This window comes from Peromyscus leucopus, chromosome 1, assembly GCF_004664715.2.
Source record: "Peromyscus leucopus breed LL Stock chromosome 1, UCI_PerLeu_2.1, whole genome shotgun sequence".
NCBI classification, from domain to species: Eukaryota; Metazoa; Chordata; class Mammalia; order Rodentia; family Cricetidae; genus Peromyscus; species Peromyscus leucopus.
In genome coordinates, this window is record NC_051063.1 from 73,729,827 (window position 1) to 73,748,045 (window position 18,219).

Below are 18,219 nucleotides of genomic sequence, written 5' to 3' on the forward strand. Positions count from 1 at the left end.
GGAAGGTAGCAGCTTTCCTGAATTCTTTAGTAAGTGGGATGGAATGGAGCATTAGCTTTGTTTACATATTCTTTTCTTTTTTTTATTTTATAATTTAATTTAATTTTACATATCAGCCACGGATTTCCTTGTCCTCCCTACATATTCTTTTCTATAAGGAGATGTTAAGATTCATTCTGGACAGCTTGTCTGCTTTTCCAAAATAATTACTTGGAAGAAACAGCCTGTAAGGTGCCAAGGTATGTGTGTCTGTCTGTCTGAGTGCTCATGTGAGGGTGTATAAAATTATGTGTGCACATGTGAATGCAGGTGCGTGTGTTGCATGTGTGTGCATGTGTGTGTTCACAAGTGTGCTCATGTGGGAGCACAGGCTCCCTTCCTACACCATTGTACATAGCAGTAAAAGCACCTGGCTGAATCGAGAGACCTTCTGTCAATGTACCAGGCACACAGTACACACTGAGAAGTATTTGGTGAGTGAATGAAACATTTTGTAAAGGTCCACGAGGAAAAGAAAATGGAACAGAAATGGCTCAGACGTAAATATCTACATTTGCTTCTAGCCTTTCTTCAGATGGGGCTGGAACAGGTGAGAAGGGAGCTATGTGCCCGTGGTAGTTGGTTATTATTCTTAACCTCCTTCAGGATGCCTAGCCAGCCAGACTGCTCCTGCAGCTGTAGCTGGGCCTCCTGGTAGGCTGCACATCCTTGCTCTCTAGTATTCATGCAGCTTGTGGCCACATTCAGACAGTCTCACATAGGAGGTCCCCATAATGTGTGGTCCTCAGTGTCCACTCCATTTCTTCTCAAGAAGAAGGCTTAAGATCACTATCATTCAAATGATTTCACCAATATGTCCACTGTCCCAGTAGAAGATGCTCTATCCTCACTGCTAAGATTGGGCCAGTGAGATGACTTCAATACAGGCGAATAGCAGTCCCAAGGAAAATTGAAGGAGCTAGGGTTTGGGGGCAATGTTGAGTGGCTAGAAGTTTGAGGTTCCGGATCAAATGTGAGTCAGTATGCTGAGAAATGTCTATGTGCACTACACACTGGGAAGAAGGCCCATGGGCCAGCTCTATGAAGCCCATCCTTGGTGGAGGGGCCCACACTTCAACTCCCTTCTAGCACAATTTTCCTCACACCTTAACCACAGCTCCAATGAGTCACTACATGATAGCTCACTCCCTATCTCCCTGTGCGAAGACAAGAGCTGACCTGCAGGCAAGTGGTAATTTTCCCTGGTGGGCATGACTCACTGGAAAGAGTGTCTCTGGGATATTAAAAGAGGGGGGAGGTGGGACTAAAACATTTGGGTTCCAAGCAAATTATATAGAAACAGAGCACAGCACACACAATTCTGCCACGAATAATGCTTTCCCCAAATAACAAGACAAGAAAAGAGCAGGCTTTGCAGTTAGCACGGTGCCCAGATGTTCCAGGAATGGATGAGATGTTTCAGAACAATCCAGATGAAACTTGGCTCAAACAGGTCAATTTGCTCATTAATATGTGAAGACATACTTATCTGCTAAGTTCCCATGTGCAAAGAACATGCCTCATCGTGCCAAGAGGCCCCAATTCCTGTTCCTACAGGAACATGGACCAGACAAGAAAGCAAGGTTGCCCATGGCTTCCTTTCTGGAACAGACTCTTTACAGCTAGTTGGGATAGTCTTTGGCTACAGAGTCACCACACTCACCCACCATCTTGGATGATATGGATGTAATTTCACATTTAATATAGAAGTGTTATAGTTTGCTGTTAAATACTCCCCCTGCGCTCATGTGGTAGACTTGGTCACTAGGGATGGAGAAACCTTCAGGTTTGGGCCTCGTGGGAAGAAATGAGATCTCCTGTGCTGCTCTAGGTGGGATATTACGACCCTAATCCTTCCTTTCTTTTTGCTTCCTGGTCACCATGACGTGAGCAGCTTTGCACACCCCATCATGTTCTGTGTCAACACAAGCCCAAAGGTCACAGAGTCAGTTGACCATGCATTGAAATCCTTGCCCCTGAGCCAGAAGAGACCTTAACTCGGGGAAATGGCTCAGGGGGTAAAGCGCAAGCATGAGGACCCGAGTTTGGGTTCTGAGAACCCATGTGAAGTCAGGCGTAATAGCACGTGTGCCTGTAAACCAGGGCTCCTGTGGTGAGGTAGGAGACAGAGACAGGAGAATCCCCAGCAGTCCGATGGCCAGCTAACCCCATGCGGCTAACAGTAAACAAGAGACTGTGTCTCAAACTGGGTGGAAAGTGAAGACCAACACCCAAGGCTGGCCTTGACGTGTGTTCTGTGGCACACACATCTCTGCACTCACACATAAACCTGTGTGCACACACACATCCTCCACACACACCACACCCACGTGTGCTTATGCATGTCTGTACACACACACACACCACACATACATATGAGAGAGAGAGAGAGAGAGAGGGTGAGAGAGAGAGAGAGAGATTAAAACAAACAAGAGCCCTTCAGTATTGTACAGATAAACAGACAATGAATAGAAAGTTTTCTTGTGAGTGCCTAGTAAGACACTCTCAAAGGGCACTCAGTATTATCACTCTAATTATTAGTTTTTACTTGAATGTTGGGATACACTAATTTTTAGATCATTTAAGTTTAGAGACCATAAAAAAACTAGATTCATGCTAGGAAACTTCTGCACATTCAAATGCTTTTCATTTTTCCAGAAAACTCAGAATTTTATATGCTATCTTAAAAAATATAAATGAGGCCAGGCAGTGGCACACGCCTTTAATCCCAGAACTCGGGAGGCAGAGCCATGCGGATCTCTGTGAGTTCGAGGCCACCCTGGTCCACAGAGCTAGTTCCAGGAAAGGCACAAAGCTACACAGAGAAACCCTGTCTCGAAAAACCAAAAAAAAAAAAAAAAAAATTATATATATAAATGAAAACATCTGGCCTGATGTTTTAAGGTCAGTGTATGGCCATTTTCCTGAACTATTACCTTCTGCATCATGGTTGTTACTGGGCACACCAGTTCCCCAAGCATGTGGCTATCTCATAGCAAAACAACTGTGATCAACTCTTCTAAGTGGTTTGAAGCATCCTGTCACCACAGGCTTCACCCTATGCTCTCCAGATGATGCTAATGAAAATTATATTACCGATGATATTTTTTCCCTCACAATATTTTAAGCAGAAAAGATAGCTACAGGGATAGCTCAGTGAGTAAAAGTGCTCTCCACCAAGCCTGACAATAACCTGAGCTTGGGTTCCAGGGATTCACACAGTGGAAGAAGAGAACTGACTTCTACACGTCGTCCTCTGACCTCCCTGTGCATTTGGTGGCATGCACACCCATACCATAAATAAGTAAATGATTCTTCAATTAATGAAAATGCTTTAAACCAAGTACATACAATTTATTGATCAACGTTAAGGTGCATTACCTGCTAAAAAATGCCAGCATGGTCTCGTGGATTGGAATCACCTGGACCTTGCCGTTCAGCTGCAGGTAAACCCACATGAGTAAGGTTTTCAGGAGATGGAACTCACTAAAGGTGAACAAGCTGGTCAAAATGACAGATGGAGAAGAAATGTTAGGACTAGGAGGAAAAAGCCACTTGTAAGAAAAAGAAAAGGTAAAAATAAGTCTGGGGGTGGGACACAGCCAGCCGGAGTCTGTAAGTGGCCTCAGACAACGAGATGCTGAGTAACTTGTTTAGGGTGACTCAGCTCAGCTGAGGGAGAACTAGGAACCGGAGGCTGGGCCCTGAGCTCTCAGCCACCTGCCATGCCGTTACTGACATGATGATCTTATTTGGTGAGCTCTCACTAAATGCTGTGTTTTCAAGTCATTATAGGTTCTACTGTAATCCCATAGCACAAGCCTATGAAATTGAGATAGGCATGCCTGGCTTTGATAGCTGTTGAAGTTGGTCCTAGCCTTGTGTTTATTTAGCATTTCAATTTGTGTTCATTGTAGCTCTTTGCATTTATTTTAATTTTGATACATTGCGCACAGATACTTGATAAGTTAGGTTATTCAATCAGCCATTATCCCTTCTTGCCTGCTAAATTTTGCAGCCAAAGTGAGTGTCTCATTGGCCTCACTGGACCTTGGTCTGGCTCGAGGCTGAAATGAATAACTTATCTCAGGTCACACTGTTCTGGGCTCAGACCTAGGCATGGGTCTGGAACCTTTGGGATAGGGCTATGATCCCTCAGCTGTGAAAGGGCAATCCTAGCCACTTCTCAGAATGGCAGTGGTGAAGACCAGAGGAGAGGACTCACTGTGTAAGTGTCCAGCTGTTGCTATAACTGTCACAGGGCAGCTTAAGAGGACACACATTCATCATGGTTCTCTGGAGGTCAGAAGTACAAAATGGAGCTCACTGGGCTCTGATCACGGTGTGAACAGGATCAGTTAGTCCTTCCTGGAGGCTCTAGGGAGAATCTTTCCCCTGCCTGTCTTGGCACCTGGAAAGCTCTGTCATCCCCTGGCTTTGGCCCCTTCTTTGGCCGAGTCAGCAACGCAGCGTCTTCTGATGGCCTCTGCCTCCGACTCTTCCCTTTCACACATGGTTAAGAGCCTTCCTGTGACACGCTGGGCTGACCCCCAGGGTAGCCTTGATTTTTGAAGTCAACCAGTTAGCGACCTTCATTCTACCTGCAACCCCAAATCACCTTTGTCGTGTACTCTAACAGAGCCAGATGTTCTAGGAATTATGTGAGCATCCTTGGGGCCATTACTGTGCTGACCACACACAGATAAAGTACTTAGGACAGTGCCCGGCACAGGACAATGTGCTCAGCCATGGCAGGTCTTACTCAAAGTGGCAGCGATGGCTGCTGGCTCCAGAGCCCATGCCGTGGCCACAGCAGCAAGAATCCACAATGTCACATGGTGTGGTGGCGCATGCCTTTCACCTCAGCACTTGAGAGGCAGAGGCAGGTGGATCTCTGTGAGTTTGAGGCCAGCCTGGGTTACACGGCGAGTTCCAGGACAGCCAGGGCTACACAGCGAAAGCCCACTACATCCAAAGCCACTCTGTAAGGCCTCAGGCTTCTGCTGGCTCCACTAGCAAAGGAACTGTTCCAGCACTTCTTCAACCCACTGATATTTCTGGTGTCAGACCCTGGGCACAGCTCCTGGCTGTAAAACATGTCATAGCCTCTCCATTCCTCACCTCAAGGGGTCATCGTAGGTGGAAACCGGGCCAAATCGAGTCTCTAAAGAGCAACACAAATGCAACCCTCCCACCTCCCACTCTATTTCTGGACACCGTATAATTGCTTCGTTCCTTGTGTTTGTCTCCAGGCCACCTACAGGTGCACTGTCTTGAGTCCGGCCAGACAGAACCAAGTTGGTCACTGTCTGGGCCACAGCAGCAAGGCAGGAAAGGGATGTGCTTCTTAGAGGCAGATGCCACGTCCCCAAAGAGAATTTAGGCAGCTGGGTCGGGGGGCTGACTGTGTGGCTTCTAGAGGATATGCTACACATGTGGCCTTCAAGTCTAGAAAGTTTCTTGAGACCTTTCCACGTCAGAAGTAACAAGAAGGATGATCTGATTCCATCACTTGCGTCCTGGCTTTTATTACGACATTTGCTGAAGTTGAGGTCTCTGCATTTAGGACAACATCAGTCTCTAAAAGCATTTCCAAACATATCCAAGCTGCAGCCCTGCATGCCACATGCACCCCAGGAGAGTGATAGATACATCTTGATATAAAATCATAAATTTATTGAAAGCATTGTGAGATTTTTTTTGTCTTTTTTTTTTTGTAACTTCATTGCACGTCCCTTGAACACTGTAGATGACAATGCTGTCTCAATGTCAGCTGCATGTGACATGGCAGCATTAACCCCTGCAGGAAGTAACCACAAGGAGAACATTGGCACACACTTTGAATTAATCCAAGAGCTTTGGAGACTTTAGTGCAGATGGAACTCAGTCTTCTACCCGGCACTATGCCTTTTCTCTGGTATTTGCTTGCACCCACCTCGATGTAACCGATACTTGTTCTTTAGGAGAAAATCGTCATCATGCACAAGACACTGTCTTCTTATTCTGTTTTTCAAGGAAATTGCTGTGCATAAACAATAAACCTCCTTTCTGAACACTGACCGTGGAGAAAGCCACGCCCACGTGAACAGGCTACGAACAAGGACATCCATTACTGCTCTGTGTGTCATAGCAAAAAGACTAAATAAAATAAAAGGCCTTTAGAAGAGGAATAAAAAGAGATGGTTGTGGATTTGTTCCATAGAACCCTGCACAGAACTCAGAATTAGAAAATCTGATTGAATACATCAGCATGGGTTGGGAAGGAGCACAGAGCCTGGCCTCAGTGAGTAGGTCATGGTACTGCCCTACCGCCACAAGGATGCTGATCTGCAAGACAATATAATCTGTTATTCTGGATGTACAAGTATGCAGATAGAGTTCACACACATAACTGGGGGTCCCTACAAGTACCTACCAGCCATTCCCTTGTTTTAAGAATGGTCTAGCACTGGAGGGAAGAGGTGAATTGCTTTGTTGGTAACATTCTGTTGTTACAGTTTGTTTGTTTGTTTGTTTTTTGAGACAGGGTCTCACTACATAGTTTTGGCTGTCCTGGAGCTTACTATATAGACAAGACAAGCTTCAAACTCATAGAGATCTGCCTGTCTCTGCTCCTGAGTGCTGGGATTAAAGGTGTATGTGTCACCACTCCTGGCCTGGTATTTTCTTGTTTGCTTGCTTGCTTTTCTTACTTTTGTTTTTCTGCGTAGCCTTGGCTGTCCTAGAACTCATTCGGTAGACCAGTCTGGCCTCGAACTCAGAGATCTGCCTGCCTCTGTCTCCCAAGTGCTGGTATTAAAGGTGTGCACCACCACTGCTCAGCAATTTATTTCTTAATTTATGATAAAATGTTACTATTTATTCATTTAAAGCAGTGAATGTATTGTTTTTTGTATAAAAATTTGTCCAGTAAAATGGTCCAGAGAGATGTCTGAGTAGGTAAAGGTGTGACAAGTCACCAAGCCTGATGACCTAAATTCAATCCCTGGGACTCATGGTAAAAGAAGAAAACTGATTCCCACAGGTTGTCCTCTGACTTCCACACATGCATCAGGACATGTGCATGCACACACTCATGCATGAGCGTGTGTGCGTGTGTGCGTGTGTGTGTGTGTGTGTGTGTGTGTGTGTGTGTGCGCGCGCGCACACACAACACAAATTAACATTGCTGTGGGATATCGTTCTATATGCTGTGAATGTGTTGCTCTGATTGGTTGATAAATAAAATGCTGATTGGCCAGTAGCCAGGCAGGAAGTATAGGTGGGATAAGCAGACAAGGAGAATTCTGGGAAGAGGAAGGCTGAGTCAGGGATCACCAGCCAGACACAGGAAGCAAGATGACAAGGCAGAACTGAGAAAATATACCAAGCCACATGGCTAAATATAGATAAGAATTATGGGTTAATTTAAGTGTAAGAGCTAGTCAGTAATAAGCCTGAGCAAATAGCCAAGCAGTTATAATTAATATACTGTGTTTACTTGGGGGACACAAGTGGAAAAGATTTGTCCTAACCGCCGACCGGCTGGGACACAGGATAACTTCTAGCTACAAAACATAATACAAAATTTTAATGTTTTTAATAAAAACAGTAAGATGAGCATCCTTATTGATCTTGACCACTGGTAAGAGAACTAGTTTCATAGGTATATTATAGTCTGGGGACAGCCATGGCTCAAAGGGAGTTCTAACCTGGGTTCAAATCCAGCTCACCTGCTGTGTGGGGTGGTGGAGGGGAAACACAGCTTTGACTAATCCTTCATTTCCCATGCTCTCCATCTCACAGGTGAAAACTGTAGATGAAAGGACCGAGCACATGGGGTTGCTGTAGGGAGGAGCCCTCTGGACATCCACTCAGAGTGTTCTGTGTTTGACAAGTGCTCAATAATTGGTAGGCATTGTTCTTGTTTGCCAGAGAAGGACCAGCTTCAGAAATCCCATGTGGGACTGCTCAGCATCACACACCCTGTCAGAGTGTGGGACAGGTGTGACAAGGATGACAGGTGTCTTTTTTTCTTTAAACAATAGTGTGTGTGTGTGTGTGTGTGTGTGTGTGCGTGCATTCCATGGGGTAGGTGAGTATAAGTGCACATGTGTTCTGATCTATGTGAAGCCAGAGAACAGGTGTGGGTGCTCAGCTCTCACCTTCCACCTTGTTGAGGCAATAGCTCCCTTGTTTCTGCTGCAGCCTGTACCCCAGGCTAGCCCTTGAGCTTTTAGGCCTCCACCACCCGTCTCATAGTTGGAGTGCTGGGATTACAGATGTGCACTACCACATCCTGCTTTTTACTTGGGTTCTGGGGATGGAACCCAGGTCATCAGGCTTGCACAGCAAACACTTTTTACCTGCTAGGTCACCTCACTGTGTCTTTTGTTTAGGGAATTCCCAGGATTCTGAGCTTCCCTGGGCCACAGATAGGAAGCAGGGCATCTTGGAAGGCGGCTAGGCTCACCACTATACCACCAACAAAGAGGAAGCAGAGGATCATGGGAACAGAGGAACTGGGCCTCCTGTTGTAGGGTACCCTTTTGTGTAGATGGGAACTGGATTGTCCTTGGGGCTTCCAGGAACACAGAACTTGGAATGAGGTTTTCATAAATTAGGGTTCGTAGAACAAGGCTCACCTGGTGGTGACCTCTACAAGGAAAATGAACTGAGACCACATTCTAGGCAAACAAATTAAGCCCAGAGGCCCAGGAGGTCAGGAAAACAGTGTATATTTGTATATAGTTTGCAAAATGGAAAGTAAAACCAAAAAAAGATGAGGTCAAGGTCAAGGGACTTTTAGAGAGGAAATGCTGGACAGTCCAGAGGTAGAGGCTTCTGCTGAGAAAGGCTATTGATTCTTGTGCTTTTCTCACAGGCTGGGGTAAAGTGACAGTGAGTAGCCAGCAGGTCAGCTGAGTGGGGCCCGGAAATGCTCTACGCCTGTGTGTGTGTGTGTGCATTCCATGCTTCCTGCTCTGGGCTCAGACAACCTCTCAGGACACATAGCCCAGGCCTGGTTTACCTCTTTCTGAGAGGCCTCACTTCCATGATGACTAGGAGAGGGTGTCATGTTGGAGGCAGGATGTGGGCCCAGGAGCCCGCAGAGGCCCTGCCCAGCTCTCCATCAGCTGTCTGCTCTAAGAGATGGTGACTTCTGTCGTGCCAGGCTGGGGGTGCTGAAAGGGTGAACATGCAGTATAGCACTTGGTGAGGGCTCCGTTACTGGAGGAGGTGTTCCCTCTTGATTAAGGTGGACAGTGGTGGTGCCAACCCTTCTCAACGAATGCCCCGACAAGAGACCCTCTGGCCTGGTTACATTCCTTTCTTATTTCCTTTATACGTATATGCATGTGTGTGTAGAGGCCAGAAATTGATATTAACTGTTTTCCTCAATCACTCTCTGCCTCATTTTCTGAGAGGGCCTCTCCCTGACTGAACTAGGCTGGATGACCGCTGGGCTCCTGGGATCTGTCTGACTCTACCTTCCCAGTATGGGACTGCAGACGGGAGCTGCTGTGAACCCAGTGGCCACTCAAGATCGAGTTCCGCTTAAGAGGAAGTGAGGCGCCTGGGCTGCCTGAGTCTTTGTCCACTTCAGGCTGTGTGAGCTGAGGATGTAGGCCCTTAGGCAGGAAACCCTGGCCTAGCTGCACAGGTGCCTCCTGCACAGAGCCAGAGGGACAGGACCCAGTTTCCACCTCACGTCTGCCAGGCTGGCAGTCTAGACATTTGACACGTAATGCTCTGGAACTATTTTCCTGCCTGGTGAGCATGCTGTCAGGCCTGGGTCATCACCGACGTTCTGGCTGTGGTCAGATGTTTTTTTTCCCCCTCTTTTTCAGTGAAATGTTACCACTGTAGGACAGCTCAGCCTTTCCAAGGGAGGGATGGGTGGTGTTATGTAATGTCTAAGGACGCCATGTTTACGTGTTCTTCACTTTCCTGACCTTTGCTCTGTTGGAGGGTGGGGTGGAGGGTGGTGGGTACAAGAGTAAGAAAAACATAAGGAACCAGAGCAGAGCGTCTGGGGCCCACCAGAGCCCTGCGGCTCTGCAACTGGCTTCTGGGATCTTCCTAGATAATGGTGTCCCTCACTACCAGGACTCTGCCTTGCTGACCTCCTTCCTCTGTTCATGTGAGGGCACTGGGTGTCACTTAGTAAATCTAAATTGCAGAATAGGTTAATGATCCAGCATGGAGCAACACACACACACACACACACACACACACACAGGCCAATTGAGGGAATCAGGTGTCCTCTTTTTCTATTGCTGTCTGCCTTATCCCTTTGAGGCAGGGTCTCTCCCTGACCCTGAAGCTCACATTTTTCTTCTAGCCTGGCGGCCAGCAAGCCCTAGCAATCCCCCCATCTCTACCACTCCCCAACACTGGGGTTATGGGCATGCATGGGACCATGCTCAGTTTGTTATGGGGTGCTGGGATCTGAACTCAAGTCCTCATGCTTGTACAAAAGGCATTTTTACGCATGGCGCCATCTCTGTGGCTCTTTTATACAGAATTTCTAAAAATCAAGACACTTTCTACCACCGAAGCACAACAAACATTTGTGGTTTTTAATTTTACTACTAATATTTCTTTAAAGTAGAATATGATTCCCACCTTTGAAAGTCACCCAAAGGGAACATGTCTTTAGAAAATGTCTGTGAGTACCAAGATCCGTCTAAAAAGAGACTTGATGTTCTAGGTGCCTTTCTGATGCTGTGATATAACACTGTGACCAAAAACAACTCAGGAAAGGAAAGGGCTTATTTCAGCTGGCACTTCTAGGGCACAGTCCATCCGCAAGGCAAGTGAGGACAGGAACTCAAGCATGAACTGAAGCAGAAACCGTGGAGGAACACTGCTTATTCTCTCTCTCATTTTCTCTCTCTCCCTCTCCCTTGCCCTCTCTTTCCCTCCCTCTCCCTCACTCTGGTTCATGCCCAGCTAGCTTTCTTATACAGCCCAGGTCCATTTGCCTAGGGATGGTACCACAGGGGCTGGGCTCTCTCACATCAATCAAGACATTTGCCACAGACATGGCCATAGGCCAGTCTTTCCTGTGCAGTTCCTCAGTTGAGGCTCCCTGTTCCCAGGTGACTCTAGGTCATGTCAAGTTGGCAATAAAAATTAACCAGCACACTCTACATCTGAGTATAATATGTGGTCTTAAACTAAACTTTGAATCAGAGGGAGAGGAAATAATGATACCGGGTCAGTGATATCCAAGTATCATGTCAATGGCAAGTTTCCTGAAGATAATTGCCTTGTCATCATATTTTTTTAAAAATTCCCTTTCTTGAGGCTGGGAGGATGGCTCATAGGTTAAGAGCACTGGCTGCTCTTCCAGAGGTCCTGAGTTCAATTCCCAGCAACCACATGGTGGCTTACAACCATCTATAACTGTAGTCCCATGGGTCCGATGCCCTCTTCTGGTGTGCAAATGTACATGCAGACAAAAATACCTCTATTTATAAAATACATAAATAGAGAAATATTTTAAAAAAATCTCTTTCTTAGGAAACCATCTCTGATGGCATTTGGGGTATAGGAGCACTTGTACATAGCTTACTCCAGTTCAGAGGTGTGTGTGTGTGTGTGTGTGTGTGTGTGTGTGTGTGTGTGTGTGTGTATTTACATATATGCAAATAATGAGGCAAATGGAACAGGGACAGAACACTAAGGTGGGTAACTCAGGGCAAAGGGTGTACCTGGGAGTGACAGTGGTTTGATTGAGTTTTTCTGCTCTATGATAATGTAAAAACCACCCATATTCAGTAGAAAGCAAGGTTCAAATCTTGATCTTTTCCTCAAAGAGTGATAAGTGTGATGTGGTCCTTTCTCACGATGTTGAGTGACCATCTTGGTACAGCAGCCCTATCAGCCAAGAGATCACAACAGTGAACACTGGACACCCTATGGTGGCCATATGGCTGGGCTGTGAGGTCAGGGAAATTAGAGGCATCCCAATGCATCTTCAGCGTGGGCTGTGCTTAGCTGAAGATGGCTGTAGTCAGAGGTGAACCATTGCAAATTGAGGAGCCAATGTTCTTTCCACTATTCTTGTTTTTCCTGAAGTTTGAAATTTTCAAGTAAAATATGTTTAAAAGATGAATTAAAAACAGTCCTTTCATCTTGGCAATTTCATTTCTAGAGGTATAACATAAGGAAATAATCTGAGATGAAGAAAAATACACACTGAAGGCCAGTTACTAAGATGTGAATGTTGGTAAAACATCAGGAATTGGGTAAAAGCCAAGAACTGGCCATGGCTCCATCAACAGCCGGAGAAAGCAGGAGACAGAGTTTGACAGGACAGGACAGGGATTTCCAGCAGGAGGAAGCATGCACAGCGTGGCTACCCCTCTGCAGAGAGTCCGAGGAAGGTCCCCGTGTGGCTGTGACAGACCAGGAGATGGTAGAACCAGATTTGCTTTGTAGAGATCAAAGCCAGAGCAAGATCTACATCAGAGGTGTCTCATTAGAGGGCCTTGCCACGGGCCATGATGATGGAGGCCTGGCCTTGGCGTGGCACTGGCACCTTGGAGTGCTCAGTTTGGAAACAGAATTGGCCTCCTGGTCAAGGTGAGGTCGAAGTGGTGTCCAGAGGACTGCCAAGGTTCTACTGTGTTCTGAAGACACTGAGCCTGGAGAGGGGTGTGCAGCAAGAGCTGGGGGCTCTGAAAGTTGGAGTATTTGCCTTTGACAGAGAGGCCAAACAGGCAGTGGATATCCAGGTTTAGAAATAGTCAGTAAAGGAGTAAGGACTAGAGATAAAAATCTTGTCTGGGGTGAGAGATTTTTCTTCTCTTTTTCTGACTTTCCTTGTTTTCCGTAATTAATGTAAAAGAATATTGTCAAACTTTCTTTTCTTTTCTTTTAAATAATGACCTAAGCAATAGTTCTTTGCTTTTCTGGCCTCGGCAGGTAAGGAGACAGCTGACAGCAGCACATCTCACCTAGAAGGAGCATAAAGGACCTGACCCCCCACATGTGATACCCCGAGCTTCAGCTCCCATCCAAGACCTAATTGTCCAGGAGAGTGGAGAATTGGGAACTACAGGTCGAGTCCACAGTGACGTAGGTGTGTCCACTACTGGCATATCTCCTTCCCGCCCCTACCCGCCCCCCCCAACAGCCCCTGTTTCTTCCCACACCCTCCCTGGAGGCAGCACACCAGCTCTGACCTGGGGGACTTCAGCACCTTGTGCAGCAGATGCTGAGGGATGTGCCGGAGGTGGATCTGTGTCCCGACTAGAGGTACCAAGTTCATTGCCAGCCACTTCTCGCAGGAGACAATGAGCTGCTCTTCCATGTACTGAGGAGGCAAAAGAGAAAGGGATTGGATAAAGCATGGCTGGTTCCTCAGCCCCCTCTGCTGGCTTGCGGTGACATTGCGTGCAGATGTGTCCCATTTTCATACAAACTACACTGGGGTCAGCATAGGGGGTGGGGCGGGGAGTAGGGTGGGGGAAGGTGGGGAGTGTGGAGGGGTGGAGAGGTGGAGTGGTGGAGGGGTGGAGTGTGAAGGGGTAGAGGGGTGGAGTGGTGGAGGGTAGTCACAGAGCATTGAACCTCGCTGATTTAAACCACCCCTATGAGATCGGCTCCCAGTTATCTCTATGTCACCAGTGGAGAAACTGAGGTTCCGCGGTGCCTTCTCTTTCTGTAATCACAGAGTAACTGGTCCAGCTACTGTTCAGGCTGCCTGAGCAGAGGCTGGCATGCTGAAGGACCTGGGCTGCCTTCGATGACCCACTGCAAGTCTGGGGAGGAATGAGCCACGTGGAGCTCAGAGGCTGCTCCAACATACCTTTTAGAAGAAAGAATTAAAAGACAGGACCTGCAGGGAGGTGGGCACACAGTCCCACCCAGGAAGCTATTGGCCATTGATAGCTGCTGGAGAGAGTGTTTTTAAATCTGTGGCCCCTAGCAAGTCAACCAGGCTCCGCCGAGAGCATAAAGCCAGCACAACAGTACTCAGTGGGTTGTAAGCAAACTCACGGACAGAGGACGCACATTGTGGTGGTTAGGGAAAAGGAAAGGCTGTGGGAGGACATGGGGGAGGGGTTGAATATGATTAAAATACACTATACAACATTGTCAAAGATCTAATAAAAAACAAGAGGAGGGAATGTGAAAACGACTCCTAGAATCAGGGAGATCTTGGAAGGATCTTGGTTGACCTTGTGTGTCCTAAAGGACGTTGCATGTCCTGAGGACATGGGTTGAGAGGGTCTGGGCAGACCTTGCATATCCTGAGGACATGAGTTTTTCTGGACTAATGACTTGCTGAGAAATGGTAACCAGAATGCAAGGGTGTCACCAAGAGTGACACTTTCTAGTCCCATGGAGTGACTCTGGGAACCAGGTGGTTCTTTGACAAACACTGAGGGTCTTTCTTAGGTAAGTATCATGACATGCTGGCTATGTGGGAACTCTTGCTCTGAAGTCTCATAGTGTGCCACTAGTCAGTGAGTGGGAACTTCAGGGCAGGGGTTAGAATTAGGAGGTAAGGCTTGGGAATCAGCACTGGCCTTCAGCAGTTAGTACCCTGAGTAATTTGCATCCCTCCTCATGTCCATTGTCCTCTGATAACGAGAGCTGCATTGCATTACTGTTCCCAACACTGACACACTGATTGGACCCAGGTGGGACGAGAGCTCATGGTCTGGTCTATGTTCCAGAAGGTATTTGCTGCCTTGGTGAGAAAAGTCATGCTAGAAACTGTTCTCAAATCCCAAGATTAAGGTTTTTCAAGCTATTTTTTTCTTGTTCATGCATCTTTAAAAAAATTTTTTTTAACACTTTAAAGTTAAGTATTTCTACTTTTAAGTAGGTGCTTTTGAGTAGACATATTGGAGTTAGGCCCAGTGGATGACATCCTGGAGCTGGGTGCTTTTGAAACCCTGGCACCCCATGGCCTACATACTCCACCCAGCTGGTCTCACCTTGCAGCCAGCCAGATAGAAGTTCTTGACGGTGCACGGTGTGAGTCTGGACAACATCATGTTGACACACCTGTGGAGAGAGAGCTGTTGATACTGATGACTCCCACATGCCGTCAGAGAAGGTGGGGACAGAGACTTTTGTTCAGCGCTAGGGTGGTGGCAGAGACCTCTCACTGGGAAGGGGGCCCTTATTTTAGGAATTTGAACAAAACCAGCAGGCCTGTTATAAGAGCTCTGGGCTAAGGGAGGGAGGTGAGGCCGGAAGGAGCTCAGGCTCTTCAGAGGGCAACTGAGGAGCCTCTTCAGCAGAGAGTGGCACCATGGCCTAGAGCCAGAGAAGTTTACCAAGATGGCCTCTGGGTGCCCTCCTGCCCAAGGCGTTTTCTTCCTGACACACTGCTAGGTGGCTTCAAATGCTATTCCTTTCTGTCCACTAACAAATTCCAACAGTAACCTTCTGATGAACATCTCAGTTCTTTCTCATAACTAGGTCTGGTTCCCACTTATCAATTCCTCACCAAAATTCTGTTTACTGATCACATACCATGTGCCTGACACAGGCCCAGGACTTTGATGTGCAAGGAACAAAGCTAACGGCCAATGGGAAGACACACACGGCTAAGTACACACTTGAACAGATTACCATGCGGTTACAATTGGTTAGGGGGGGTAGGACAGACACACCCAAACTGCAGCCCAACACATTTGTAGATGACGTCATGTCTCAATGTCAAAAGGTTGGACACCCTTGGGCTAAAAGGCTAGAGCATAAGGTACCATGGGAATGCAGAAAAGAAGGAATCTGATTGTGCTTAAATCTGAAAAGCAATCAGAAACCCAAAGAGTAAAATTTCAGACCTGAAACAGCAGGACAAAGAAGTGGCTGGGGTAGGGATTGAGAGGCCAGTACCCCGAGAGAAGGAAAAGCATGTGGGAAGGCCAGCGGCAGGAATGTGTGCAGACGGTGGAGGAAAAACAAGGATGACAGAGATGACATGCAGAGAGACAGAAGGACGACCGCAGTGAGCTGGAGGTCGGGAGCCGTAGAAGGGTGGCGTGCCACATAGAAGGTGGCATCTCAGAAGTATCTGTCACTTAACCTTCTTATCTGATGTTAGGTCATAGGTCACTTTCAGGCATGAGGCATGCTCACCTTACCAAAGAGGGCACAGAAAGCAAGCTGACACAGACCTCTCAGGGCATCATGTGGGCTCATTATCACCCTGTGGTCATGGTAAAAATCAGTTGAGATTCACTTAAAGGCTAAGTGGTGACTTATTAATTACATTTATGTGCATGTGTGTATATGTGTGCATGTGTGTGTGTGTGTGTCTGTATGTCTGTGTAGGTGTGTGTGTGTGTGTGTGTGTATGGGTGTATAGGTATGTGAAGGCCAAGGCATGCATGTAGGACTCAGAGGACAACTTATAGGAGTCAGTTCCTAGATCCTTGGGGGTTCCTAGGGATCAAACTCAGGTTCTTGGGTTTGGTGGCATGTGTCTTTCTGCTCCGAGCCATCTCGTTGGCCCCACATATTCTAAACATATCCATCACTGAAGCCAGAGTGGCCAGTGAGCAGGGGGCTCCCTAACCCCTAGAGAACTGCTTTTACTGACTTCCATTTCGCTGTGGCACCTTTGCCAATGTGAAAAATAACAGAGATGCACTGTCCGTCCCCTCTTTGGCTGTCACTGAGGACACTGAAGATACCCACAACTGCTGTGCATCTCCCAAGTGATTTGTTTCTCTACATTTTTAGGTAATTTTAATCTCCATCTCATGTAACCCATCAAGTTTGCCCTAGTCTTAGCTGCTAAAACATTCAGAACTGAATATGTGGTGTACCTATGCTATGGTAGACAAGTCTTTGTTTTTCTTTCTCCCTAAAAAAAAAAGTAGAAGTAAATTAAGGTGTCTAGTTGCTTTTATTTTATGTATTGATTTTAAAGCCTGTGCTAGAATAAGGTAAGAAATAACCAGTGAATGAATAAATAACCTGGCCATGACCAAGTTACCCTCTACCCTTGTGTTCTAGGATGGCCTCGTTGCTGCCAGGAGACTTGCCCCAGCAGGGCTAGGCTTGAGGACAGGAGAACCCTGTGCTGAGCTGATTCTAGGCCTACAGTAATCTTGTTATCGAACTTATGAGTCACAGCCTGAGTCCCAAGCCAGGCGCAGCCACCCAGCCTCAATAAGCCATTTAAAAGAGCCAAATTAAAAGTAGAAAGCAGAAAAAAAAAAAGATTTATTCTCGCTAATAAGTTCTGCTAATAAATAAATTTGTATTTATTTATGTGGGCACATTGGCAAAGAGAGATGAGATTCAATAGCTGTACCACCTCACCTCTGCCTTTGGGGCTCTGGTGTGAGATTAAAGTTTAACTAGAAGACTCTGCCCACCATGCACCCATCGCTGTCTGGCCTTCAGTCTCATCCTGCACGGTTGTTTAACAAGTAGTCAGAACTGTGTGGAATCTTTTTCTGGGCCACACGTTCCCCCTCTGGCTGGCACCTTTTCCTTTTCTCAGCATGAGATTCCTGGGGAATTTTTCATTTCTTTGTGGTCCATTGTTTCAGTAGTCTGACAGGTCAAGAGACACAAAAGTCTTTTTAGAATATTTTCATTTCTGCCAGGGCCTATCAGGATTCCCCACTTTCTGTTTTAACACTGCTGGTTCATAAGATTGCAAAGCCCATTAGCTCTCATCTTCATGTCTCTTGGGTCTCTTTTCTCCCCGAACCTAGCTCAGATCCTCTCTGCCTCCTAGCTCTTCCCACAGCCTCCCACAGTGCCTAAAGAACTACGCCCACACCACAGAGGGGTTCCTGATTAACCATTCTTCAGGTCCCCCCCCCCTCTGATGACTGTAAACCACGTAGAGGAAGTTGCTGATGTGACCTCTGAGGTCCTATCTGACCTGGGTTCATCCTAAACTCCTGATTCACCTTTCGCTTCCTCTTCTGCTCCAGCCAACCTGAGTCATGCTGTCACGACACTGATCTCATCTGTGATCCCAGCCTAGGTACCAATGCAACATCACCAAGTGACACATGTGTGCACCGATTCCATCTGTGAAAGACCTCCAGGATGTGTGATTCAGACTCAAGTAGCTGTCAGGGTTGATTTCTCATAAACCAGGATCTCAGCTGAGATACTCCTCAGGGTCTCATCTGATGCCTGAAGTTACAGTGTGGTAAGAGTGACCCAGGGGCCCTGTGGTCCTACTATATGAGCATATAT

The 18,219-nt window shown here is 46.8% G+C and overlaps 1 protein-coding gene across 3 annotated transcripts in view; it reads right to left on the minus strand.

Moving 5' to 3' along the window:
• Btbd16 (BTB domain containing 16) overlaps nucleotides 1-18,219 on the minus strand; it is a 53,437-nt gene that overhangs the window by 12,893 nt on the left and 22,325 nt on the right. For 2 of the 3 annotated variants that reach the window (XM_037209890.1, XM_028868323.2), the window contains exons 8-10: nucleotides 14,979-15,048; nucleotides 13,215-13,345; nucleotides 3,421-3,540 (exon numbers count right to left, since the gene is read on the minus strand). In XM_037209890.1, coding sequence (XP_037065785.1) covers nucleotides 3,421-3,540; nucleotides 13,215-13,345; nucleotides 14,979-15,048 — 321 coding nt within the window. The remainder of the gene's footprint in view (nucleotides 1-3,420; nucleotides 3,541-13,214; nucleotides 13,346-14,978; nucleotides 15,049-18,219) is intronic. The other variant, XM_037209894.1, reaches the window with a different exon arrangement.